Source organism: Neoarthrinium moseri (assembly GCF_022829205.1).
Source record: "Neoarthrinium moseri strain CBS 164.80 chromosome Unknown scaffold79_Wmoseri_CBS_16480, whole genome shotgun sequence".
NCBI classification, from domain to species: Eukaryota; Fungi; Ascomycota; class Sordariomycetes; order Amphisphaeriales; family Apiosporaceae; genus Neoarthrinium; species Neoarthrinium moseri.
In genome coordinates, this window is record NW_026055193.1 from 87,719 (window position 1) to 113,935 (window position 26,217).

The 26,217-nt window shown below is 51.5% G+C and overlaps 14 protein-coding genes across 14 annotated transcripts; 8 read left to right on the top strand and 6 right to left on the bottom strand.

Moving 5' to 3' along the window:
- Positions 1–1,507: 1,507 nt before the first annotated feature.
- On the bottom strand, positions 1,508–1,990 carry JN550_012101 (uncharacterized protein; the record flags this gene model as incomplete). Its single annotated transcript, XM_049310540.1, has 1 exon — positions 1,508–1,990. The coding sequence occupies one exon, from the start codon at positions 1,988–1,990 to the stop codon at positions 1,508–1,510; it is 483 nt and encodes a 160-aa protein (XP_049165933.1).
- A 1,289-nt stretch (positions 1,991–3,279) lies between these two features.
- JN550_012102 (uncharacterized protein) lies at positions 3,280–4,949 on the top strand (the record flags this gene model as incomplete). Its single annotated transcript, XM_049310541.1, has 3 exons — positions 3,280–3,852; positions 3,917–4,358; positions 4,414–4,949. 3 exons carry the CDS (start codon positions 3,280–3,282, stop codon positions 4,947–4,949), a joined length of 1,551 nt encoding a protein of 516 aa, XP_049165934.1.
- A 1,658-nt stretch (positions 4,950–6,607) lies between these two features.
- Positions 6,608–7,717, bottom strand: JN550_012103 (uncharacterized protein; the record flags this gene model as incomplete). The annotated part of the gene is made up of 1 exon (XM_049310542.1): positions 6,608–7,717. One exon carries the CDS (start codon positions 7,715–7,717, stop codon positions 6,608–6,610), a length of 1,110 nt encoding a protein of 369 aa, XP_049165935.1.
- A 2,438-nt stretch (positions 7,718–10,155) lies between these two features.
- Positions 10,156–11,718, top strand: JN550_012104 (uncharacterized protein; the record flags this gene model as incomplete). The annotated part of the gene is made up of 1 exon (XM_049310543.1): positions 10,156–11,718. One exon carries the CDS (start codon positions 10,156–10,158, stop codon positions 11,716–11,718), a length of 1,563 nt encoding a protein of 520 aa, XP_049165936.1.
- A 680-nt stretch (positions 11,719–12,398) lies between these two features.
- JN550_012105 (uncharacterized protein) lies at positions 12,399–12,860 on the top strand (the record flags this gene model as incomplete). The annotated part of the gene is made up of 1 exon (XM_049310544.1): positions 12,399–12,860. The coding sequence occupies one exon, from the start codon at positions 12,399–12,401 to the stop codon at positions 12,858–12,860; it is 462 nt and encodes a 153-aa protein (XP_049165937.1).
- Positions 12,861–13,934: 1,074 nt separating this feature from the next.
- JN550_012106 (uncharacterized protein) lies at positions 13,935–14,668 on the top strand (the record flags this gene model as incomplete). Its single annotated transcript, XM_049310545.1, has 2 exons — positions 13,935–14,052; positions 14,112–14,668. 2 exons carry the CDS (start codon positions 13,935–13,937, stop codon positions 14,666–14,668), a joined length of 675 nt encoding a protein of 224 aa, XP_049165938.1.
- A 970-nt stretch (positions 14,669–15,638) lies between these two features.
- On the bottom strand, positions 15,639–17,019 carry JN550_012107 (uncharacterized protein; the record flags this gene model as incomplete). The annotated part of the gene is made up of 4 exons (XM_049310547.1): positions 15,639–15,888; positions 15,951–16,828; positions 16,886–16,923; positions 16,971–17,019. The coding sequence occupies 4 exons, from the start codon at positions 17,017–17,019 to the stop codon at positions 15,639–15,641; spliced, it is 1,215 nt and encodes a 404-aa protein (XP_049165939.1).
- Positions 17,020–17,428: 409 nt separating this feature from the next.
- Positions 17,429–18,410, top strand: JN550_012108 (uncharacterized protein; the record flags this gene model as incomplete). Its single annotated transcript, XM_049310548.1, has 3 exons — positions 17,429–17,494; positions 17,560–17,917; positions 17,968–18,410. 3 exons carry the CDS (start codon positions 17,429–17,431, stop codon positions 18,408–18,410), a joined length of 867 nt encoding a protein of 288 aa, XP_049165940.1.
- Positions 18,411–18,474: 64 nt separating this feature from the next.
- JN550_012109 (uncharacterized protein) lies at positions 18,475–19,314 on the bottom strand (the record flags this gene model as incomplete). Its single annotated transcript, XM_049310549.1, has 3 exons — positions 18,475–19,054; positions 19,111–19,173; positions 19,220–19,314. The coding sequence occupies 3 exons, from the start codon at positions 19,312–19,314 to the stop codon at positions 18,475–18,477; spliced, it is 738 nt and encodes a 245-aa protein (XP_049165941.1).
- Positions 19,315–20,105: 791 nt separating this feature from the next.
- Positions 20,106–20,813, top strand: JN550_012110 (uncharacterized protein; the record flags this gene model as incomplete). The annotated part of the gene is made up of 1 exon (XM_049310550.1): positions 20,106–20,813. The coding sequence occupies one exon, from the start codon at positions 20,106–20,108 to the stop codon at positions 20,811–20,813; it is 708 nt and encodes a 235-aa protein (XP_049165942.1).
- Positions 20,814–20,830: 17 nt separating this feature from the next.
- Positions 20,831–21,715, bottom strand: JN550_012111 (uncharacterized protein; the record flags this gene model as incomplete). Its single annotated transcript, XM_049310551.1, has 1 exon — positions 20,831–21,715. One exon carries the CDS (start codon positions 21,713–21,715, stop codon positions 20,831–20,833), a length of 885 nt encoding a protein of 294 aa, XP_049165943.1.
- A 1,707-nt stretch (positions 21,716–23,422) lies between these two features.
- Positions 23,423–23,623, top strand: JN550_012112 (uncharacterized protein; the record flags this gene model as incomplete). Its single annotated transcript, XM_049310552.1, has 1 exon — positions 23,423–23,623. The coding sequence occupies one exon, from the start codon at positions 23,423–23,425 to the stop codon at positions 23,621–23,623; it is 201 nt and encodes a 66-aa protein (XP_049165944.1).
- Positions 23,624–23,988: 365 nt separating this feature from the next.
- JN550_012113 (uncharacterized protein) lies at positions 23,989–25,083 on the bottom strand (the record flags this gene model as incomplete). The annotated part of the gene is made up of 2 exons (XM_049310553.1): positions 23,989–24,782; positions 24,858–25,083. 2 exons carry the CDS (start codon positions 25,081–25,083, stop codon positions 23,989–23,991), a joined length of 1,020 nt encoding a protein of 339 aa, XP_049165945.1.
- Positions 25,084–25,612: 529 nt separating this feature from the next.
- Positions 25,613–26,110, top strand: JN550_012114 (uncharacterized protein; the record flags this gene model as incomplete). The annotated part of the gene is made up of 1 exon (XM_049310554.1): positions 25,613–26,110. The coding sequence occupies one exon, from the start codon at positions 25,613–25,615 to the stop codon at positions 26,108–26,110; it is 498 nt and encodes a 165-aa protein (XP_049165946.1).
- Between the last annotated feature and the right edge of the window lie 107 nt (positions 26,111–26,217).

Sequence of the window (26,217 nt, forward strand, 5' to 3'; positions counted from 1 at the left end):
GGTGTGTGATCTCGATTTAACGCACTTAATCGTATATTATGCAACTTATATTCGTATGCTTGAATGACCCCAAGAGGGGCTATCGTCACTCACGGAAGCGATTCGATCTGCGGCTTTGAAAGACATTCGACGAAATATATTTAGGCATATCAGCGGTATGCGCAAGGGAAATAACAAGTTGACAAACGATGGTAGAGAGGAATTATGTGAGATAATAAGTCCCCAAGATACAGGAAACTTCCACCAAAGCACACGCGCTCACTTTATCACGAGAAAGAAGCATGTACCAAATCCAGTTGTGGGGAATAACGCAAGGGAGCCGGTTGGTGAAGCGATAAAACATTTCTCAGCGTGATTCTCGGTGCAGGGTTCTGAGGTTATTGTTACCTTTCTATGCCGTCAGAGAAAACAAAATAACGCCAAAGGCTCAAGGCAGTAGCACGCCTTCCGTGTGGTTGGGTAGTATGTATGTTGCGGCAGCGCATGACATGGAAGTCTTCGTCCAGTTAAGGATACATCCATACGTATTTGAATAATCCTGCAGTTGTGGTAGTATGAAATAAAGCTCGCCAGGATGTCGAGCTCGAATTCCGACGCCTCTTAACTAAAGACTCTGTTGATGCAGCTCCAGCATAAGCTTGTCTTCCGGCTGAAATTAAGGGCTACGGAATGTGGCTGGCTGGCACCGGATGACCCAAGCCACAACTGGCATGTCAACTCAGAAATACGATACAAGATAACTTTCCTGATCTGGTGCACGGTGCGGACATGACAGAAAAAGAGAGCTATTACCACGGGAAGAAGGCAGTTCCACCAGTGTGACTCAAAATCAAAAGCGGTTTAGACCACGGCTCCACCAACAATTATATAGGCGCCAGCAGTGATGTCTACGGATAAAGTGCAATATACTGGAAAAGATCAGGAATGGTGGGGGGGACAGTTTCCTGGATGGGATTTTCTGGTGGGTCTCAACGATCGGGTGCAATCTGAAGACGCGCGGCCATCCAGAGGAGAATCCGTTTAGTCTATTAATGATCAGCCATCATTTTACTTCCAACATAATTTCACTCACGAGCCAATTGCATTGACTTGTCCACTGATTGCACCCCAATTACTACCAAAGAGGAAGCACCGTACTTGAATCAGCTATAGGGCAAGGAAACAAAAGTTATAAGAGACTCGAATAGAATATTATCTGACGAAGATTCCCAGCCTTGACAGGGTTCCGCCTACGTAAATGATATTGCCCATCAGACGAGCATGTAAGTGACTCAACATATTAGTGAAACCCTCCGGGGAGGGGCAGTCCGAGGTTTTAGGCTCACAACAGGGTTAGTAGGTAACGAAACATGCTAATGACCCTACATGCAGCAACTTCTTAGTCGCAGATTTTTAGCTTAAACAAGGTTGAAATATCGTATTCAATGATGCAAACTTCTAGCAGTCCCATCTTCGTCTTGTAAGCTTCCGCCGTGCTACAGGTAATGGAGCTTCTGGTGGTGAAGGGCTAATAATTGTACAGCCTCAAAGAAGGCTCTGCCCGGCTCTCACTATCCCGTATCCTCAGTTGGAGATCTGGCTTTCCCTCAAGCAATTCCGCCTTGGCCAGTTGACATGTGATCCTTGTCATTCTCCCTTCATTATCGATGTCGTAGTCGGCACTGCATGTGATCTTGATCACATCTCCTTCCTCAACTTGAAAGTCGTGGACCGCGACGGTCTTTACCTTATATCTGAAGTACGACTCCATTGAAAGGAAAAACTTTCCCGGTTCAGTCTTGACACTGATTGGAATGACTTTTTCGACGGCGGCTTTGTGAATGGGGCGATAGTGGTTCAAAATACCCTCTTTGCCTTTTAGCGTGCCAATCTGAGGATCAGGGATGACGAGTTCAATATCGTCGGAGTAGAAGCCGTGCTGTTTATCGTAGTCCGGCTCATTGAAAGCTCGGATGTAGTCCAAGAACTTCTCGACAGTAAGCGTCGCCATGGTTCCAAACTTTCTCGAGAAAATTGGTTGCGTGAGTGAAGTTATCAGTCGAGTACGGTCTTGCGCAAAGATATGAGGATGATAATGAGCCTTAATAAGACCACAGACAGGAGGGTATGCTCGAGACTCTGGATGGAGAGGAGTATTCGGAGAAACGAAATGCTTTCTAATGGGTTGATATAAGGGTAATTGCGGCCCAACTGGTCGGCAGTATAAAGACGAAGCAGATTACAAGATGGCTCGTCCGATATTCGGAACGTCCTACAGTGGGTTCCAAAAGCTTGTCGTCAACTAGTATACGCACACTGGCGCAGACTGACAATACCGTGCTGAACAAGTATAAGCAGGGGCCAGCTTGGCGTGAGGTATGGGGATGACGACAACTAGTCACGGCAAACGGAAACAAGATCGGAAGATATGTTCCCCCACCAGAGCCGGAGGATTGCAGTGAAATAGTTCCCAAGCCGCGTGATAATCACGAATGTCAATGAAAAAGCCTAGAAAGTCGGATGAAAACGGCCACCCCACATGCTTGAGCACGTGTTGCACTGCGGCAACCGTGCCGTAGTACTAGGAATAATGCGGAGAAGCATGGGGTAAGTGGGATATGGTAGCTACCATAGTGCAATGTGGAGCCGACGGTACTGGTCCGGAAGGGATATGGGGGCCACGTAAGCTTGTTGTGGTGGTAGTCACCCAGCGGTTCGAATTCTTGTGTCGTGCATTCATTCTGGACGAAAAGCAACGTCGAGTCAGGGGCACACGGCCAGAGGCCGTGCCCAGCCAAAAGCAACACATCCGGCCCGTTCTAGCTGACCCCGGCTTGGTCTGTCATAAAGGTAAAGGTTTCATAGGCTGGCCCTGTGGTTTAAGTTCTACTAGTGGAGAATCCGTCTTGTGCTTCAATTCCCCCACCACAGCCTCCCATAGAACTGTGTACATGCTGTAGGGTTGAGATGACATGTGTAGGGAAACTAATCATTCTCTCTGTCACCCGTGCGTCCACTCAATTCCGATTGGCACGTTCATGGCCACAAAGTCAAATGTCTACACCAGTATTTGAACAAGCACCTTCCCAATCGGAGGACATTTGCTTCTCACTCTACGCTCCAGAGTGCTGCGCACCGCTATCGTTCCCTGTCGGACTGAATCACTTTGATTAAGCTGCGAGAAGTCGCCTTTGACCACCTAACGTAGAGACAGCCTACTTGACGTTCTCCTCGCGTGAGTTCTGCAGTATCCGCGCGTGCGTATCAACAGATCCGATACCTCAACGACCGTTAGTCGCGATGAGGGTGCAGAATAATCCAGAGAAAATGCTCGATGATGCATCACACCATGAAGATGTGCCTCAGGGCACAACTACTGATGTCCACCGACAGAAGACCACTCTTTATATGCTTGTCTTTTCTTTTTGGGTCGGCACATTTGGATGGCTGGCCAACTTCGATGCCGCCTTTGGCGGTATCGTCCTCATCATGGATTCCTACAAAAGAGCTTTTGGAACCTGCGTAGGAGATGTATGCTCTCTGACACCGCTCCAGCAATCTCTCGTCCAGCTTACCATTCTATTCGTGTCTGGGGGTGGCGCTCTAAGTGCGATAGTCGGAGATCGCTTCGGAAGGAGAGGTACGCTTCAAGTCGCTTGTCTTATCATTGCGGTTAGTGCTGGAGGTATGATGGGAACAGCTGGAAGCTTCACCAACTACATGGTCTGCAAATGCATTGGAGGACTAGGCATTGGCATGATATACTCAGCGGCGCCTACCTGGGGCTCGGAGTCGGTTAACCCAGGAAAAAGAGGGTTTCTGATGAGCTTCTATAATGTTGGGCTTGCCCTCGGAAATGTTGTTGCTGGTGCGGTGAGTACCAATTCTCTCCTCTACCGCCTCTGTCTGATATGAGTCTCATTGGTGTCGAGTGCAGGTTTGTCTTGGTTCTTCCAGCTTTTCAACGGACTGGGCGTGGCGCACACCTATCTTTTGCCAAATACCGGCGGCTATCATCCTTGGACTTCTGACCTTATGCTTTCACGAATCCCCTCGATGGCTTTTGACAAAGGGCAAAACCGATGCCGCGCGAAGGTCATTTGCAAAATTCAATAAAAAGGAGCTCGAGTCGCCGGTGATCACGGCTCTGATCGAAGAAGTGAACCGGCACATTGAACTCGAGCGTGCGCTTAGGCAAAGTTCAACTTGGACCGGTATATTCCGCGGGAATGATGGGAAAAGAACACATATTGCAGTGTTGGCACTTCTTGGCAATGCCATAACTGGTGTTCAATTTGTTATTCCCTATACCGCACTGTTCTTGGCGCAGATTGGATTGACTCAGCCATTTGCATTGAACGTGGCTATCAGCGCATCCGGTAAGCTTGATCGTATTCAGCTAGTGGGTGACTTGCAGTTAATATTCGAATGCAGTTCTTATTGGCACAGTCCCTGGCCCGTTTCTCTGCGAATGGGTAGGTAGGCGCCGCAGCTTGCTTGCAGGTTACTCGGCTATGGGAGCAAGCATGCTCATATTCGCGGCGACTGCCACTGGTTTAGGCCAGTCATCTCATACCGCACAATCGGTCCTGGTGGCTTTTCTATGTTTTTGGGCATTTGTTTTTGGTGCTACCAGTGGGCCGATCGCCTGGGTTGCCTCTGCTGAAATGCACTCTCTCCGTATGAGGACTTTCGGCCAGTCGTATGCTGTATCGGTCTACGGTTTGTTCAGTTTTGGCGCAGCATTCTGGACTCCTTATATGCTAAATGCTGAATACGGAAACATGGGCACCAATGTCGGGTACTTCTACTTCGCCATTACGGTTGTGGTCATCATTCTGACTTTCCTGATTATTCCTGAGACGGGAAGGCTGAGCTTGGAGCAGATCGATGAGCATTTTGAAAGCGGGAGGCCTGCGTGGAAAACAAGCCTCATGCTGAACAAGCGAATTGCATCTGGCAAGAATTAATTATGTGGGCATTATAATGTAGTAAACTGTCTGTAGTCGGCTTTCGGATCCCAGTGAGCCCAAATTTTCAACTTCTGAATTGTCCTGATTGTGTCCCCCCTCCCCCCCAATTGCACAACGCCTGTCCACACTCTGAGAAAGTCTTAGTTGCGGCTAATCAGGGACATTGGTAGGTTGATAATATCATCTTTGGTGACCTGGACAAGAAGGAAGGCTTGACGGGACTGGTAGCGGAAGTGCAGCTACAGTCGCCGAAACACTGAGGTCGACGCGGCTGGTGAAGCAAAGTAGCACGTTAGCGACTATATATAGAATGACGTTCCAGAGATACCTGCCATAAGGGGCACGTCACAGAAAAGTCCCTGAGCCACTGATCGATACATGCTGGGTGATACACATGGCCACACGGTAACTTCCGAAGGTTAATGCCATTGGCAAAATCTTCGGTGCATATGGGGCAACTGGGGTCTTGTTGAATTTCGCCTGGGTACGGCTTTTGCAAGCGAGGAATCGGCCGTCGAGGTATCAAAGCTCTCCACCGCCGGAGAGTTGAGATTGAATAGCCACGAATTCCGTCTCGTTCGTCCTGTTCCAGGCTAGTATTTTCCGGTATAGTTTGCAACCGACTAACATTTGTCCTCGGGAAGCAAGCTTCCAGCTCATGTTCATTAACGCCTAGATCGCGCTTGGTGATATACTTCACGATGGGGATGGAGTTGATGCTCTGGTCGTTTAGTCCACGTCCTCTCCATGACGCTCTTGTACGCGTTGTAGCCTCCCGCAATGCTGCTAATGAGTTGGTTTTCCGAGCGACGCAGACTCCAAATAGAATTAAGACAGCTAATGTGACGCAGATAACTGTTGAGATCGTAGGGACATTGCCGTTGACTTTGGAGGAGTCGGGCACAGCACCTGCCATAGCTAAGGTTGGTACTAGATTAGTACCAGACTTCTGGTCAGTCACTTGAGAGATGGAATTGCCGGTTCATGTCTGGTTGGTAACTGGCAAATTTGCTTCGCAGTACAAGCCTACTGAGGATGGTCTCATACTCAACTCTACAAGTGCGCTGGATGCTTGTCAGAAGCAATGACAATACACATGCAATGCGGGAATAAGTCTTCATTTCCCCATCTCCTCGGTAATCTGCAATGATGGAGAACGATGCACGCTTCAAAGGGCAGAAGCAACCCCTCGAGTTAGGTAACTTTCACGTAATGAATTTCCTAAAGCGGTTTGCAGGTCTCAGCGTTGGCTCCCTCAATTTCCAACCAACAAGTGTAATCAACGAGGCATTTCATGACCGTTCCGTGGAAATTATCCATTCATGCTGGATAAACCAATAAATTACACGCAACCGCATTAAGCCATAGAACGGTGTCTGTTGTCTGGTTGCAGAATTGCATTGCATGTGCAGAATGAGCTCCGGTATACCGAATTGGGCTTATCCGATGTGAGTCAGCCCGAGGCAGCCGACCGGGGCTATGCACGTGTTGACACCAGACGGCCTCACGATACTCGTGGCGCGACAACCAACTTTGGCTATGCCACAAATACGCATTAAATTCGTCAGACTTCATCGCGGGAACTGTTTCGCATGGGCATTTGTTGGTTTGCGGTGATTTCAAGCCCCAGAGTGGGGTACTTGGCGGACTGGCCCTTAGACGATGGATACAGTAGTTGTTTCGTCTACATCTTTATAGATGTCAATCTCTGGCTGCGGTCCTTCAAAAGTCCTTTCTAGTAAGCCCACTCTACGGTAGACACATGCCCCACTACCAGAACTCAGCAATATTATTGAAACCTCCTGGTTTCTTGCCTTGCTGCTGACAAGAGTCTGCACAGATAATTTGAAGAAGTATATGTTGGACTCGGCAACGCTGTATTCGTCAACATCAAGACTCAAGGCCCCTAGGCCTTGCAGAGCTCGGTATAGATCCCCTTCTTGGTCGTCTAACCTCAACATTGCCCTCACCTGGTGGGAAGAAACAAGGAAGCCGGAGAGCACAGCTAATCCGCCACGTACGGTGCCAAATTGATCGTTTGTAGCAATAGGTTCCATGATGATATCCATCACAGCCACCATTTCGGTAGTGGTAATAGCATCCTCATTGTAAGTGACCTCGGCGTTTATCGAAGCCCAGGACCACGATGGGGTTTTGTCGAGCTTTTTGGATTTTTGGCTCGATCCATGTCTCTTCCACATCATGTCTCTCACAAAGCTAGCTCTCCATAATCCCGCATAATAGGCAGACCCTTGGAACTGGGATAGAATTCTCGCCGCACCCGAGATGGCCGGCAACCGATCGCGACTAAAGGTGAGATTGAGCCGGGAGTATTCCTGTACAATCTGGTGCCAGGTTGCATTCAGTTCAGCTCTTGACATCATGGACAAGTTCGGTTCATGAAGCAGATTTTTGTTGAAGGGTACCCACCCTGGCGACCATAGAAACCGGATACAACCACATTCGCAGGTAGTACGCTCCATACACTCCCATATGATTTCATCACGCGTGAAGTGCACAACGCGAGGTGAGAGCAGTCGTTCCTGCAAGACCCAGCCTCTGGTAAGGAGGGGATAGGGCTTTGGCGTGTGCCCATGGGCGAGGGTTTTGCGGGCATGAAAGGTGTGGGGTATTCCGGTCTCTGAGAGGTAGGTAAACTTCCGGGAAATGTGTTCAGGTGGCGATAGAGCAGTAAAGCCCTCAAGATCAGAGACCGACATGGTTGCAGCAATGGTCACGGTGCTGCCGGCATATATCGAGGCCATTTTCGAAGATTCCGACTGCCAATCTTCTGGTGAATCTTGTATGATGCATAGCGAGTCAATCCAAAGGTAAGGGATTCCAAGCTTTCGTGTGATAGTGATGGCATCTTGAAACGATCTCGGAATTGCAGACCAAGGGACATGCTCTTGATGCTGCGAGATATTGGCGCTTGTGGTAATCAGTGGCTGGGTCCCTCCCCAGCAGTGACTCAAACAAGCATATGAAATTTTAGCATTATCCTGGTTACACCACAACCGAACCGCATCAGGCTTGGACACATCCAAGACTCTGAAAGGAGGGCAGGTCGATCTATCGGATCTGGCGCAAGAGTGAGTTGACTGGCATTCTTGAAGCCATGCAGATACCTTTGAGATGGCAGCATCAGACGCAGTGTTTCCTGATAGTTCGGTTACCGTCTCTCCTTGTTTTTCCAATTTCCAAGGCGGCTTGTCCTCTATTTGAACAGTCAGAGGGCTTCGATTCTTGATTTGCGCCAACAGGGAAACCCACCTCCATAACAGCAGAGATCGGCGCTGAACAGCAAATTACCGTGTTGCTTTACTACCACCCGCAGCCCGCTGAGTCTCATAGTGTCCCAGCTGAGGAGAACATTTCGCTCCTCGGTCATAGGAGCTTTCAGACATGAATAAACCTGGAGAAGGATGCCGCACAGTTGACAACCACGACCGTCATCAAATGATTTGCGAATTTGGCTCAGCGGAACGCCATCAACAGCCGATACTGATTCATCCAGGCCCTTGCATATGTTACATCGAGGCATTTTATGTCGCTCAAAGCCAAGTCGCCGTCGCCCCAAGTATGTCCCTCAATGATGTACGGCGAAAAGTCCTGTACCAATCGATCGCGTCGGCCGCCAAGCGTCTAAAATGTCCGTGCGCTGTCAAGACAGCCGGCCTGGAACGGTTGTGATGCCTTACGAAGTACGAGGTATCCTCGGGCAGATTGCTGACTCTTCTGGTTCCCTGTAGCCACACGTCGAGCAATAACGGGTTGCCGGCTATGATTTCGAAGTAGGCAGGTCTCCATTGAACGACTAAATCCCTTCGCATTCCCCTATGTGCGTTGTTTGACAAGGTGGCCAGCTTCTGTTCGCAGCAGTGTACGAACTGCCAGGCATTGACGTCATTGGCGCACAGCGGTTACTATCCATCCTGTGCGCCATATGCAAAAGCGTCACTGCTATGGAAAATCAGAATCAAGGGACGAATATAGGGGAACGAGGCAGCTCGTTGTGCGCGTCAGATGCATACATAAAAGGGTGAGGATAGAGCACGCGGCGGGGACGAGCCACAAGGATACCTACGACTTGGCGTATGATCACACTTAAGACCAGTCCGTACCAAGTGCAATCATGATTAACTCCATAATATGATGGTTGCCCCCAGATTGGTGATCAACGTAAAGGACAGAGCAGAGGCCGGGCCCGGCTGGCTGCAAGCCACACTCACGGGTAAAGATACGCCCACTTCTCGTTGATGAATGCTTTTGTGCGATTTTGCCGTGCTTGACCATTTTGCGAACTGTAAGCGAAATGCACCTGTTGGAGGGCATCCTCTTCATGGGGATTCGGTATGTCCAGGCCGCGCGAGATGTGGAGAAATAGTGGTTCGCGCTCTGTCGCGACCTATAACCTGTAGGGGGACACGTGATGGAGTTATAGGCAGGTCGCAGGCCTCATAAGTCGAAAATGGTTATATATCATGATTCCTTTGCTCACTTGTTCGAAACTTCATTGGTGTAGGTGGCGTTGTGCCTTATGCGACCTTACTACTGGTAGCGAAGGCTTCTTTCTTGGCAGGTACTTAACCTAGCAGCCAAGCTTGCTCACATGTGTTGCAGATTTCCTCTTCGTATTCGTTTTGGTCAATTGGCGACATTGCGTTACTATCGGTACGAAGACCCCCGGAACGATGGTCGACCATTGGTCCCTCGCGAGCTGAAGAAGCCGATGTTGCATGCATAAGCTCGCTTACCACACAATGATGTTGGATTGGACGGCAGTTTGGAGCCACACTTGCGCCAATTCAACCCATGGCTGCGGATCCTCTTGTTCCCGACGTCAAACCTATTATGTGTACTCATGGTTTGGGGTAAGGTTTAGCTTCTCATGGGGAGATCGACGCTGCTAAAGATTGCTAAGACCGTGCTCATGTGGGTTCATGGTGGGAGGGGAGGCGGGACCCTTCCGTCACGACTTCATCAACTAGGGATTCACAGAGTCCTACAGTACCAATCTTGCGTGTGACTACTAGTACAACCACCCACCTCACTGGAATAGTCCGAAAACTCGCCGTTCGTGGTCTGTATTTAATTCACAGTCTACAGAACGCTCTTGAGCGAATATAAGCGCACGACCGAGCATCCGCATCTTCCCTCGTCGTTGTCGCTGTCTCGCCTGGGGAGCTCAAAGTCCGCCGGCATGGACATCATCACCCGACCTGCCGTTCTGGCGCCCGCGCTGCTTATCGCAGGCTATCTCGTGTACCAGATTCTGCGACCGTCAACATTGCCCAGGCTTCCTATCGTTGGTTCGCGCCCGGGCGAATGGTTCCCTTTGGTGAAAGCAAGATGGCGAAATGCGAAGGACATGCGAACCTCGACGCTCGTGGCATACCAACAGCACCGGGATGAAGCATGTCTATTGCCTATCGCAGGAGGGCAGGATTTTGTTCTATTGCCGCTCCAAGAAATGCAATGGCTCCTTGACCAACCCGACTCTATTTTCAGCAACCATGCTGCGATCAAGGAAGATCTGCAGTTGGACCTTGTTGTCCGCGACCCGGGTCTTATCGAGAACCCGCTACACAACCATCTCATAGCTACCAAGCTTACGAGGGAGACTGGAAACTTGATTCCGGACCTGTTCGATGAACTTCAGACGAGTTTCGAGGAGATTTGGGGACGCGACACTGTAAATTTCAAGCAGGTGGTTCTTTGGGAGAGTATGCAGCTGATCATTGGGCGAGTTACCAACCGAGTCTTCGTCGGCCTGCCTATGTGTCGTAACAGTGCTCTCCTAGAGATGGGCATTGCCTGCGCGCGCGACTTGCCTATGGCCGCGGCCATCCTTCGGTTCTTCTGGGGCCCAATTCGGCCGCTCGTGGCGCTTCTTTTGACGCTTCCTTTCCGCATCCATTCAGCTCGGTTCTGCCGGATCTTGAAACCTGAGATTACTCGGCGGCTTCAATCCAATGAAGCCCGCCAAAACGATCCAGAAGGCAAAGCCTTGCGTGGGGAACCAAACGACTTCCTCCAGTGGTCCATCCATCAGGCGAAAGCTTCGGGCGATCCTCACAACATGAAACCCCAGACGCTGGCCTCTCGTATCATGCTGCTGAACTTCGCGTCTATCCACACTTCGTCGTTCGCGATTACTCACGTATTGTTCGACCTTCTTGCCTCCAAGAAGGAGTACATCGAAGAGCTTCGCGAAGAGGTTCGCGAGGTTCTGGCCGCCCACGATGGGCAATGGGATAAGCGAACCCTCGCCGCACTGCCAAAGCTGGACAGCACTATGCGTGAATCGCAACGCCTCAACTCATTTGCCACTATAGCCACCAGCCGCACTGTCATTGCGCCCAAGGGCGTCAAGACTCCGTCTGGTGTGGAGCTGTCACCGGGCACTAGAGTTTGCGGCCCGTCATTTCCCGTGTTCCACGATGGTGACATCTATCCAGACCCGTACGAGTTCAGGCCTTTTCGCTTCGCGGAGAAGCGAAGCACTACGGAGGGCTCGTACGTGGACAAGGCCCGCCAGGCATGGCCTACGACGAGTACAGAGTACACGGCGTTTGGTCACGGTCGGCATGCTTGCCCCGGACGGTTTTTTGCGTCGAGTGAATTGAAGTTGATGTTGGCGTACATACTACTGCATTACGACTTCGAGATGCAGGAAAAGCGGCCGGAGAATGTGTGGTTTGGGCTGCAAAGAGTACCGCCACTGAAGGCTTCGCTACGATTCAGGAGGAGAGATGCGCCGTAGCCCACGTGCGTTTTGTGTCGTGTGTCAGATCCCAATTATAGGTCAAATTGTCTCAGCCTCACTACCTACAGCAATACCCAATCAATCAAGGCATGGTTTGTTTACAGACTTACTCAATATCAACATACCTGGAAACGTGACATTGTGAGATATGCGCCGTAGCGGCCGGTCCATCGTGCCGAAAATGTAGCCATGCCGCGCTGAGGTGACCCGCCAAGTGGGAGTGGAACTCGGGAGGCAGTCTAGGCCAATTCTCGATAGGTACCTATGTAGTTGAGTTGTCCATTATTACCCAATCACTCAGCTACGAATGCTCCCTTTTCGTCTTACGAAACGGGTTGGATGACGTTGAAACAAGGCGATCTGGCGTTGGTCTGCTGCTAGCGCTCAGCGCTCGCAAGGCGCAGCACAGCGCATGCGCCTGAATTGGCTATGCCAAGGCCGATCCGCAGTTCGAAGGATTCAGTGCGGCGTGGTTGAGCGGCACAAACATAAAGAACCAACAGTCCATTTTCGCCCTGCCATTTGAATGGACTTTGAAGTCGCTGTTCATCCAACTTTCCTATCTCTGCTCGTCCATAGCCTATTCCAAACCCGCTGCAATCGACTCTGCAACGCGGCCAATCTGTTGGTGTTGGTCACTGACACAACTTATACCTACCTGCTAAACCCACGAAGCCATGTCAACCTCCAGCAGCGATTTCCAGAAAGGCTACAATGATACCCAAAACACCGTAAAAGCTGTGTCGACTGGTATTATTGTAGCTATAGTTCTCACAATAGTTGGCACGATAGGATTCACAATTGCTCTTGTCGTCCTGCTGCGGCGGCAGAAAAAGAGACGCGATGCAAGAAATGCTGCCTTCGAGCCAATAGCGTACAACAGTAACACGCAAAATGCTCCTAGAGGCTACCCTAGTCCGCAACCGCCTTTCCAAGCACCATCTCCAGCCCACTCGTATCAGCCTGGACCATATGGCAACAATGTGTCGCCGAGATATGAAGCGCCGAATACCCCAGCACCGTATCCCGAGGCGCCAAATAACGAAGTCGAACCGAAGAAGCCTTATGACAACGCAGCAGCAGAACTTGGTGGGAGTGACGTCAAATATGAGCCGACGCGGAATGAGCTGCCAGCCTGAGGCATTGGTGGACAGCGGCCAGGATATATATCAGTGAAGGCGGTTATGTAACCTTTACTGCGCAGCAGGACTGCGCCATCGGAATACTACAGGATTGGGCAGTGCTGCCAACCGAGCACGGTGTTATTGTACCGGAAAGAACTTCGGAACATTCGAAGTGTTATATGCCAAATATTTGGCCGAGTTCTTTCTCCAGTCCCGGGGCGGTCTATTCAGCAAATGGAACTCAACCCAATTTCAACGGAGAGCCTTTCTGAAAGAGGCGACCTACGCTTGAAAGCAACATATCTCTCGACTGCTCGCCCCGTTGTGGAGAGATGGCATTGGCTGGAAATGCCACAGGCCATGATTACAGCAGTGGAATGGCACATGTTCAAGCAAATATCTCGGAATTTTACAGCGTACACGAAGTGTAGACAGCAAGATGTTTGCAATGTACAATTCGAGCAGTCACAGAGCCTATGCAGAATGTTGAGATCAATAGAATGTGTATAATAGACCAACAGGTAGTGAACACTTGGGACATCCAAGGCTACCCCAAGGGCTTGCTGCTAGTTGTATGCAATTACTGTTAACAAGCGTTTCCATTCTTGTCTGTGTGAGTAGGTTTCATTTACTCACATACTTGAAATGGTGGAAGACGAGCAAATCCGCGCAAATGACATGACAAGGTCACTAAAAAATATATATTTAAAACGAGATTCCTGATGTGCGTGCAACATAATATTAGTGTCACGCTCCGAATATAGGAGTCGTACGTAATTTGTTTCGTTATCTAAAACCAAACCTACGGTCAGGTTCCTCAGGAACCATTGTTGGCGATTGGGAAATAAATCAATCCGAAAAGGTAAGCTGGCCGGGCAATGGTCAGATTACTAGTATAGCGCCGTAGTCAGCCCTAGACACCATGCAGCTACACATGTACCTTCTTGATGCTCGCAGTACTGTGAAATCCTTATTTCATATACTGTGTAGCTAATGTAAATATATATATTCCATTTATCGCGCCTTGACCCCGAACCTGGTACCATAACGGTATCTGTGTTTGTAACCTGCTATAGTAAAGTTCCAACGATGGCTGAAAATCAACCAAGGCCGGATAAGCCGTCTTTCACAGACTTCTGGCGGAACAACGAAAGCAGAGGCTCTCCCAAGCAATTAACTTTTGTCCCGTATAACCATAACATTTCAGGTATGTCATGTGCCAAAGAACGTTACATACCCTGGTTTTTCTAATTCACCGAAACTTAGGCAGAAAGAAATGCCTGACAGGGAATAAGGAAGAGACAGGAAGTCAAGAAGAATATTCTCAGGAACGGGCTCAAGCTAGAAGATCTCAAGTGAGAAAAGCACAGCTTCAGCACCGACAGCGGAAAGCCGACTACGTCTTGCAGCTCCAGTCAGATATCAACGCGTTGAAGATAGACATTGATGGTATTGAGCTGGAGAGGCAGATGCTGGCCAAGGAGAACGAGGCTATAAGGGAGAGTATCTCCGCGGCGACTACGCCGCGACCAGGCAATTCCTCTCGGAGCGGGACTACCGTGACATCATTCCATGGATACTTTGGGGGTTTCGATGTGTATGACCCCTGGACTATGCAAGCGTACCAACCCATCTCTTCTCCCGGTTGGCGCATTGTTGGAGGAAGCTATGGCAATGCTTGCCATTGGGACATGGAGGCTTGGGGAGTACAATTTTATGAGGGTGTTTCAGTTCAGGGCAATGTTGGGGTTTGTGACGGTTTCTTTGATCACCCAATAACAGCTTGGAGAGATTACATTGGGAATGACGGGAGACACATGTAACAACCTGGAAACCCCCGAATGGGCGATGGAGTTGAAGAGGAGGACGTGGACATGGAATTTCTGCAGTACGCTCTCGAAGCCAAGAAAATCTCGGCACTGTGTAGTAACTGGGCTTTTTGAGCAGCGTAATTGTGTCCAATGGTGACGAGGCACGACCGTTTGGCCCAAGGCGACCTTTTCTCAAAATAGATGTTCTCCAGATTATGCCCATTCCTGTGACACGGAGAAATCAAAATCAGATCGAACTTCTGCGGTCAAAGACTGAGAAACGTGGTTATGATTAGCATTCACGTCATGCAGTGCAATATAGGCATGATGACTAGAGTCAGGTACTGCCTTCTAAGTGGAGTTGTGTGGAGCCGAAGTTCATTGGCTAGTACAGATCAGCTCGTACCGATTTGGGCAATGGTCCTCCTCAACATGCATACTCTTCGAGTGCCAAGCGGACCACACTTCGCTTGCGACTTAGAAGTCAGCAGTATGCTAACGTTGTATCAATGGGCTCGTATTTCGTATCCAATTGCTCTACACTGGGGGGAGAGCCCTGCTGCGCTAACAGCTCGTCAGTTGATGCTCGCGTGACCAATTGGGAAGTTGTATCTCCTCGGACTTTGCAGGTCAGCGATGCCTTTTCCCGCCACTTCACGCCCCGGGGATGAACGCATATGCTGCCTCAGCATCAAGGGCAAGACTTTGCCATGTGGACTTAACCTCAGCCATGAATCATGATTTCTACGTCAGTTACTGTACATAGTGGCTACTTCAGCCCTGAACTAATTAGATAGTTCGTTGTCCACAGACTTCATATCGAGATGGCTGATTGCCCTCCCTGATACCAATTGATATGACTAAGGGGCGTTTAATATAGACCTTGACGACGCCCCAAGCCCTCTGAATAATGAAAGCTACTCAGAGCCTTGCCTCCCAGTTCGCATATACGTCCGCGAAGCGAGCCTGTGACATATTCCCTCTATGTTGCTAGTGGCTTAATACCCATACGGACGACAGGAGAGTTAAGAAAGTTTTCATAGTCATGAAATGCGATGGTCTGCGCCTTGGACGTGGCAACTTCTTCACCTCTTTCCAAAACGCTCTTGTCGTACTCCCTTACACCCTCTTCAAGTGACTTCGTACCACCCCGCACGGCAAGCATCGTCTTGACAAATTCATCGGCATCCTGAATAGCCAAGTTACCACCCTGTCCACGGTGGAAAGTCATGCTAGCAGTCAGTGGTTAGTCTGATTATAAATGCCCCAATACAATTTTTGATTTATATCTTACCTGTGGGCTGCATCACCTGCCAATGTCACTCTACCATTGTGGTTATCCCACGGTATCGGGTGCCAAATTCGCAACTGGTCCTTTCTGATGATAACGTCATCTGGCAACCACTCCACGACACTACGATAAGGATCCGCCCAGCCATCCATATGACTCCGCAGCCTCTCCAGGCGGTTTTCCGTGTTGTCCTGGTCCTCCTTAGTTTTGATTGGCCAGGTTGTGAGAATGTAAAACATCCAAGTCTCCGGTCTATCGATGTCGGGTTTGTCGAGAAGAAAGATGCCCATGTACATACTCTTCGGATGCGGTGCAACATCCACATTAGGATTCATCTCGTTATCGAGCCAAAGTGCCTTTTCCGCGGGAAGAGTGAACGGGAAATTCATAAACGAATAAGGGAGGACTTCTTGCGCGGCCAGCTCCTCTCCAAGCAACCACCGGCGAACATTTGACGTGCCGCCATCGGCGCCGATGATCACGGAGGCAGATTCTGTAGTGCCATCCTCAAATTTAGCGAGTACTCTCTGACCCGAATTGATAGCGGGATCAAGGACCTCGATATCAACCAGCTTCTTCCCATACTTGATATCTAGACCTTTCGCCCATATCTTTTTCGTCTTCTGGATCTGCAGTCTTCGAACCCCTGGGTACGGCGCGGCCTTGAGAACAGCCCCCGTGGCTCCGTCGCGAATGAGAGCGCACTGCTTCTTGGATGTCTTGACATCGAGGGAGGAGTCTGGCTGGCAAGCTTGTAGGTTTGCATACAAGTCGGGTGGGAGAAGGCGCTCAAGCTGTGCGTGTCCCCATGATAGGGTAACGCCCCAGTTTCGGTCTCGTGGCGCCGTCTCTCGTTCCACAATGGTGAATGAGATGTTGTGCTAAGCATCGTATAAGCCAAAATAAAGGTGAGTTTTGGCCGCAGGGAGTTCGATCACCTTTCTAAGTCCATGAGCAAGTGAGAGTCCAGCCAAGCCTGGGGATGTAATTAGCATTAATCAAAGACAAAAAAAATTTACGTACCACCCCCTACAATTAACACATGAAATGACATATCCGAATTTGAACCCATGATGTTCTTTTATCATACAGGAGGGATTGGTAGGATCCGTACAGAGATGGGAATCACCATTTGGCCCTTGGGTACTTGTGGCATGCCACGCTAGCACTGCATAGCTGTACTACCGGAGCCAAATGGGGAACACCGAGTCCGCCGAGGGGAGTTGCATCTAAACTTTAACTCGGGTCTATCCGAGACAAGCGGGGGGCGTGCAGATTTGACATTGGACATCTGTTCAATCATCAATGAACTCCGCTTTTCTGAGTCCCTCCCGGAATGCTACCAACAGAACACATGTTTTGTTCACCTGTTTAAGCCGTTTAGCTTCTTGCCCTCACTTGCCGGCGTTGTTACTCAACCTCTTGAACGGTAAAATCTGACACGGAACGGAACAGGAAAATACACTGACCAATTTCCATAGATGGACTGGTATTCGAATCCCAATCCTTCTCAAGGAGGCCGATGGGCCGAACAGGACGTGAAAGAAGTATGTGTGCCTGATTGAGATTCCCGGATGGACCCCGACGCAGTTGCTAAGCCGGTCATGGTCAGCTCAGACGGAAACTCATCACCGCGAACCATATCTTGCACCACCACGGCGTGGTCGACGCATATGGCCACATTTCCATACGCCACCCGCAAAATGCTGACATCTATATCATGTGTGGGTACATGGCACCAGCGCTTGTTTCCAGCCCCGACGACCTGATCGAGTACTGGGTCAAGGATTCTAGCACAGTTGACCTAAACGCCAAGAAGGGCTACTCGGAGCGGTTCATACACGGCGAGATATTCAGGATGTATCCGACTATCAATTGCGTGATCCACAGCCATGCTGAAGATGTCCTTCCCTATGTCGCAGCTACCGGTGTGCAGTTGCTACCGGTGTTCCACATGGCGGGCTTTCTAGGTGAGCTTCATTGTTGATAATGCTGTGCCCGAGGTTGAATGGCGTTCCAGGTGCCCGGGTCCCTATCTTTGATATCGCGAAGGTGTATGAACAGGGCGATCGTCAGGATATGCTCGTACGCAATGCGCGTTTTGGCACAGCTCTAGCCGAGGCATTCTCCGTAAACCCCGCGTCGGGGTCTCCAAAGCCTGATCGAAATGTTGTGCTGATGAAGAGGCATGGGTATACCACGCATGGCACAGACATTGAGACGGCTGTTTATAGGGCTATTTACACGAAGATCAATGCCAGTGCGCAAACTCGTACTGCGATTATACGAAGCGCATTCTTAGTAGAGGGAGGTAGTGCCACTAAAGGCGATGATGGCTTCGAGGCAATGTCGGAGGAGATGATAGAAGGATGTAGGATCATGAACGAGGGGACACAGGACAAACCCTGGAGGCTGTGGGCGGCGGAGGTGGAGAACTTGGACTTATACGTAAACAATGGATGAGGGTGGCGATATAGAAGAGAATAGTTATTCATATAGTACCACGCAAGGAAACGGCTATCCTCATCTAGACTTCAGTCCCCGTGATGAAGCTCGCTCCTGCCTTTACAATAGACTCAACAACTTGGACTTCCTCCAGGTTTCTCGGAGCATACACCATCGTCCACCCGCTCTTCACAAACGGCAAGCAGAACCGTTGGCCCCAGCCCTTCTCAATGACATCTATTGCATCACGATCCGACAGCCAGACATGAAGGCTGTCCTCAGCAGGATGCGAGTGGGCGATCTCGTGATCCAGAACCGGGTCTCGAGCAATAGGGTTGAGTGTCTCGACGTCTTTGCGCGCATACAAACCCTCGGTGGTCTTTCCCTCTGTATGGGAAGGCTTTATCTCGAACAGGTCAGGCCGAGAGGCAGCGATGCTGGTGACGAGTGCGTGCAGCTGCGTGCGTGAAGCCGTTGAAAGCATCTGCTCGGGGACCTGTCTCTGGGGCAGGATGCGGGGCATCAGCTTGGGGCGTGAGCCAGAACGTCTGGGCAGGTTGACGAGGTAGCCTGGGCCAGACCTGCTCAAGACAGATGTATCTAGGAGGTCATCTCCGCGGAGAAGTGCGTTAACGCGCAGCTTGGTAATCTTCCAGTACCCGCTGCGTTGAACGTCAGTTCTAAGTCGGATGCCGAGAGGCAAGAAGGTGCCACTCACGCCCAAGTCGGCGGCGTTCCACCAGTGCCAAATGACTTCCATTCCAGGAAATCATTCACAGTCCTTTTGTTATTAGACGTTATTTCATGTGAGGGAGCGAGAAACGCACCATGCGACACCAACGGCTGCCGTTGTAATGAGGCCTGTCAAAGCAGGGTTGGCTCTCAAAGTGGAGACAACCTTCTGGATCATGTCTTCTGCCATAGTATAGAGAGAGAGAGAGAGAGAAAGACTTCTCCACTCGATGGTATGGTTTTGAGGATCCCGAGCAAGCTGTCTTTAATCAAATTGCGGTTGATGGTGGCCAAGAGGCAGACAGGCTAGTATCTTGTGAGATGGCAAACCAGAAGCATGAGGCTCAACGGTAAGTTCAAGCTGTATGCCGGAGGTCCGACAGCGAAGGTCGTTTCGCAACTTGCACCACAGCTACACCAGTCTGCTGGGTAACCCGCCAACGTGGGGCAGCCTTCACTGGGAAAGCTTAATCCTCCAGCACCATACATGCATGATATGGACACCATGATATGGCAACATTCGAAACCGCGGTCCTGAATTCGTTTTCAGCGAAATACAATGCGGCAATGCGCGGAGCAAGTTCCTTGGCAGCGGTGTCGACTGAGATGTAGTGGATAGTGTGCATCGGCGAGTTGTAGGAGTGTAGGCGCAGCACATGCGACTCCTAGCCCACTACGGGATTTGCTGTCGTCGAGTTGATCCGTTAAGTCTGGTCACCTTGACCTGACGACCCTTGATCAACTATGTTGGTGTTTTGCTCCAGATGGTACGACTGCAAACAGGCAGCAGATCGACTGTGGAGATGATTGGATGGGTGAGTAACTATCCCTGTCTTCCAGGCAGCGGAACTACCAATTCGTATGTTGGAAGAACAAGGTCACCTCAAAAAGTTTTCTCCCTCGGTCGGTAATGCAGCCGTCAATGGAGTACAGCTTGTACAAGTTTGCACCTGCAATTGAACAAGTTCATTAGCAACTGCCATGAAGCTGACCGACATCCTAAGTGGTCCCACTCCGCCGACCGCCTCTGTTAAACCCGTTCACTTCAAGGACACCGGCATAGATGACAAATGGGCGGTGGTGATTGAGGACTTGCTAACGCCCACCGAATGCGAAGACTTGCGTTCTCTTGTCGAGCCTCTAGACGGCGAACCCTGGCCCGCAGCCACACTCACGGCTTACAGTGGCTTGGCGGTCCATCAACAAGAGACCAGGCGCTGTGGCCGAATCATCTTCAGCTCGCCTGTTGTAGCTGAAGCCCTGCTAGCACGGATCATGCCCTTTTTGCCTGAGAATATCACGACCCTGTGGAACGCAATGGATATCACGGGGGCCATCCCAGCAGTCAGAAAAGAGAGGTGGCAGATCTCTAACTTGAGTGAAGATCTCAGATTCTTGAAATATGAGGCTGGCGACTATTTCAAACCCCATTGCGACGCGGTAACCTCGATTGGCGGGAAGAGAAGTTTTCTGACTGTACACCTGTATCTGAATCACGAAGGGTTGGAAGGGGGTGCCACGAGTTTTATGTTGGACTACAAGGACCCCGAGAACAACTATGTGAAGGTCGATCCCAAGGCGGGCAGTGTGCTGGTATTCCAGCAGAGAGATTTATACCATGAGGGATCCCTGGTTACGAAGGGAACCAAGTATACCGTGAGGACGGACGTGTTGTACGAGAAAGTCTGAGGTACGCAGATACAAGATCACATTAAGACCTTCTTGAAGGCATCGCCCAGTCCCCTCTCGTCCAGCCAGGCTTCCACCGCTTTCATGTCGCCCCGGTTCGCTCTCTCGCCCCTTTTCTCGCCGACTGTATCTGTGATCTCTTGGATGTCCTTGAAGACTCTTTGGACATCTGATATCTCTCGGTAGCGCTCGCTAACCTTCTTGTGGTGGGCCGGGATATCGCCCCAGCTGTCGGTTTTGATGAACTTCATATACTCATCAATACTCCTCGAACCCCCTTCCAGACAAAGGATGCCAGGCTTGCCCGCGAGAAGGAATCCAGTCAGGCCGTATGAGGGTCCATGGTTAATCAAGTCATCACGCTTGGAGCGCGTACTGATTGACGGGAAATAGAACCATACTCGAACCAGGGGCTCGTCGTGTCCTCTCTGGGGCTCTACCTGGGCGACGTTGCGACTGGACTCAATGTATTCAATGCAAGCCTGCCTGATGTGGTCCAAAACAAGGTCCAGGTCCTCATCAGGCAACTCTGCTTGGAGTTTCGAAAGCTCGGCTTTGCTCATCCAAGGCGGCTGTTTTATCCTGACCCGGGTGACAGGCGCATCCGCGGGGATCTCATCGCCTCCATATTGAAGTGGGATGGAGATACTCAGGGGGATCGCTCGTGCCTGCATTTGCTCGTCAAACTCGACATCATTCGACAAGTCAAGGTTGAGAGATATGGACAAGAGATCAGGAACGTCCGTGGGCATATCGGAATCACCAGCTACCCAACTTGCCAGGTTTCGGTGCGCGCTTTGACAGGCACCCTCAATCTCAGCATCATCGGGATACATCGCCAAGAGTAGCTCAACTTGGTGAAGTTGAGCCTCTAGGAGCTCTCTTGGCAGTATTCGTGGCATGATCAGATGTATCTTCGAATAGAGTCACGCACATGTCGTCCGTGGCTTGAGATATTCTAGTTCGGTCAGGTTTGCACATTTGGTTTGCCTCAATTGTCAAGAGTTGAGGCCGAACTTGGTTCATGCAACCAACAGCTGTTGGCCAGCTGCCTTATCGTGATAGCACATTGGGCACACCTTCATTGAGTGTCCCAGTAACATTGGGCGTGCAGACACTCCGGCCTGGCCCTTGGGATGCCAACTTGATCCAAAACGGGCTGTGCGCGGCGCCAGACTGATGGTATGAATGTTGAAGCGCGCATGAAGACCGCAAAGCCCAACGAAGAGTTTGGTAGCTTGGTACAACCTGAAATCTACCGACCGTGCGCTGCTCACCTCCCAGATGATAGCGTCGAAGCCAATGGCAATGGCCAAGCCAATATCAAGGCTAACAGTATACAAAAGACCATCGGCCTACACCTGTTGCTCAGGTGGGATGCGTTGAGGGAATTATCGGGCAATGGGAGCATTCACTGGCTCTGTTGCGCAACACGGCCTAGGATTAACAACTGAACTGTTTCAACCGATTTTGGCGTCAGAGAAACTTTACTGAGAAGCACTTCATGATGGGTTCGTGTACGCAGTATCTTCGATTTAAGAGTCATTCAAATGCCCTTTGAAGTCCAGAGCATCTGATCCTCTGAGGAGCACTGCCCAAGTTGTTTGGGAGACCTGACCTGCTCTCTTGGCACGGCTCTAGGACCCCGGTCCATCTCCTGACGAGACCCCGACATATCCGGGGATCATCCAACCTCACGGGTTCGGCTGACGCGTCCGATGCATTAGCGGGCCCGTACATCGTTTCAACAAGCGTTGGCAGCTCGCAACACGTGCGTCGGAGTCGTTTCTGCAACCTGGTTTAAGCTTTGCTGGTTTGGCCTTGGTGGCAGAAACAGACCAGGGCTTGGCTTGTTCGGGGTGACTATGACAAGGGCTAGAGGGGCTGGAGGGTTCGGGGGACCCATTGAATTGCGTAGTCACATCTAATCATGGTGTTTTGTCAGTCCAGTGGGCTTGTTGCAGAAACTCCTTATCTCGGGCCATTGCCTTTGTGATCTAACCCTTTGTACACTCGGTTTTCTGGCTCTTTCAGGACGAGTAGTTCGTTCCATGAATGGGTCTGAGTAACTACAGTCTACTCTCGTGAAAGTCTACTTACACGATAGTGCTCTGTTCAAAGCAAGGCCAGGAAGATCAATTTATTCTGGCTTATTCAGTCCACCGTTAGTGACATGCCTGCGGAAAAACATCGATCAGACACTGACATACGCAAGAGAGCTCGGTGAATATTCACTGTCTGGAGAACAGCGCCGGCGCGAAATATTACGTTTTTTGGGTATCTCTCTCGCTGGGAGCCTACACATGCAACTCCGACTCTCACGAATCAGTTTTGATAATTGAAGTTGGGGAACGAGCCATTGATTCTCATCGCGTTGACCACGCGGTAAACGCAGAACCACCAAGAGCCGGTTCGCGGTCTCATTACCCAGAGATAGCGACTTCACCAAGACACCAAGCTTGCTAGTCGCACGTCATGCCATCAGTGTCATTCGGCCATCGAATATCCTATCCAGGTATCATCTGGGCGCTCGTGCTGCTCATGCTGCTCTTCACGCCTGGCCTGCACGCATTGCCTTACAATGCCATAGCTCCGTACCCGAAGCCACAATGGCAGGCAACGGCAGGGATTTACTACCACCGCTGCTCTTCGCCGACCCAGGTGGAATGGTCGAAGAACCAGCGCCAGTGGTATCCATCGGCGATATGTATGCGTGGGACGTGCTGCTCGAACTTGGCACAGAGTCCGATGTGCTCCAAAGAGGCGTGCGAGCTGGTCCCAAAGGAGATGGAACAAAGCGAGGCGTATAAAGTCAGGATGAAGGCATGGGGGAAGAATGGCTAGTATTGGCCACGAGGGCAGGGCAGAGTACAAAACTCGGTTGAGTCATGCGCTTTGCTCTGTAATCCCGATTTCGCAAGTGACCGATATTGATATGAGTGAGCGAGTGAGTGGGACGTGTATCACAGCCGGGATTCTATACAAGTAATAGATTCACTGCACTCCTGTCAGTCGTACTCAAAAGGTAGAAGGTACCGAAAAAGCAAGTGTAAACCCCCACACAAGACTTGCGTAATATTCCTGAAGGCGTGCTCGTATCGTGGTTCATTAAGTGTTGTTACATGTGATGGAGCACGACTCACTTCAGGCCACACGAGGCCCTGAGATGAAGAGGCTATTGCCCGGCATGTTTATATATCCCGTCATAGACGGTCCCTATCCACCCGTCTGCAGGCCCAGCACGAGCGACCACCCCGAGGCCCCCAGCTGCCCACACGCCGGCAACCAGGGCAGCGAGGCCGGTGATTCCCCACCACGCCCGCCTTCTCCTCCTCCTCAGTTGTTTGTCTATCGTAGTCTTCTTCCAAGCCGTGGGCGGCGCGACTCCTAACCAGGTTGCCCATCCCCATACCATATGCCCTGCGCCGACGGACAGCAGCAGTGCATAGGCGATCCAGGGCTGGATGCCGTGCCTTGCGAAACCGTGCGCCACGTACTGCAGTCCAATATTCGAGCTGTCGCCCTCGACGACGAGCGGCAGCACCCGGTTGATGAAGACGTGGGCCGCCAGGGGTACAATCAGCACGTAGCCGCTGATGCTGACGTAGCTCAGGGGTGGCCACATGCGCAGGGCGCTGCGCGAACCGCCGCTGGCGACGGAGCTGCTTGTCTTGGACGTGTTGGCCCTGTGCAGTGCGTACATGCCGGGCGTCTCGCCGCCATAGCGCTTGAGGTTCTGGTGGCGGCGGATCAGGCGCAGCGAGAGACCGGAGAGGATGTGTGCGGCGATGGGGAGGCCGATGAGCAGCGGCTCGGAGATGCGGGTCTGGTAGATCTCGCGGGTCATGAGCAGGAAGGGCTCGGAGTACGGCACAGACTGATAGATGAGCGGTATCAGGGAGGTGTTGGCCATGTGAAGGCCGGCGAAGAGGGTAAAGGTGTAGGAGGAATAGCGCTGGACCCTGGTCACTGTGGCAGTCAGAATCTAGGCTCATGTGTAGGGGCAGGGACAATCGGCGGCCGAACAGTAATATATTGGCCCACGGCCGCCGCCGCTGAGGCCAATGGCCGACGGCGACGCCGGCGTGTGCGAGGTGGAGGAGGTAGGGTGCGACCTGAGGGTGTCGGTCGAGGCCTCTACCTCTTCCTCGGGCAGAGGAGGGAGCTCCTTGTCGGTGGACGGGCTGTCGATAGGCGAAGGATCCAGCTGCAGGAGAGATATCAGCGTCTCCTGCGAGGCCTTGTGATTCAAGGGCGTGCTCGAATCCATGGCGGCGGACGCAGGATCCTGCACAAGCCGGACTGGGATCAGGTTGGACAATCAAGTTCTCTGAGAAGCGCGGGTGAGGCTATCTTCAGGGTCGATCTCAGGCGGGCTTCTTTCGAGGCGCGACGCGCTGGAGTCGGCTACGTAATGGCCCCTAACACCGGGGATCCTGAGTGGCGCTGCGCTGCCAAAGCTTCCAATGACAGAGCCCCAATTTCACAGCTGGGGCCCCTGGCAACCTGGCTATAACGGCTGAACGGCTGGAGCTGCAGGTCAGCGCTCTAGCTGCGATGGCCTAAGTTGATCGTGGGGGCTTAAGTTACCTACCTAGGTACCTAGGTACTGTCGGGCACCTCCAACGTTGAAGCCAGCCAAGCTACAGCACACAATGTAGAGCCAACAGACCACCCCAACATCACCAACTCGCACGCCCGCCATACAGCACAGCATCGCGCACTCGTCTCCTGCGCCAGCAACATAGAGCCGCCTGTATGCCAGTACCCGCAGACACGTCGGCCGCATCGCTACCAACATGCCGCCACGCCACCAGACCCTGCCCAGCGCGCAGACGGCCTCGGCCCGCGCCGCCATGCAGTCCTTCTACTGCGACCTGTGCTCCAAGGGCTACAGCCGCATGAACGACTACGAGGCCCACCTGTCGTCCTACGATCACTCCCATCGCCAGCGCATGAAGGACATGAAGCAGATGGTCAAGGACCCGACGGCCGCCGCCCGCGCCAGGAAGGCGGAGCAGAAGACCGAAGGCCTGATCAGCATCAAGCTGGGCGAGGGCGGCCCGGGGAACAGTGGTGCAGCCGGCCCTGCCAGTGGCTTCAAGAAGGGCGGCTTCAAGAAGAGCGGTTTCAAGAGCGCTTTTGCCCCTGTCGGCGGCGATGAGGACAAGGTCGCCGACCAGGGCGGTGCCTCGAAGCACGAGGCAAAAGAGAAGACGGCGCTGGCAGACGAAGACGAGAGCGACACCGCCGACGAAGGATACGACGTCTACGACCCTAGGAAGCCGACGGATTGAATTCTTGCCTGTCATCACATCATTGCTAGCAGACTACACACTCGCCAAACGTGCAAGCCCGGAGCTCGTACTTTCATGTCCGCGTGGTACTGTTTGCGCTTGATATC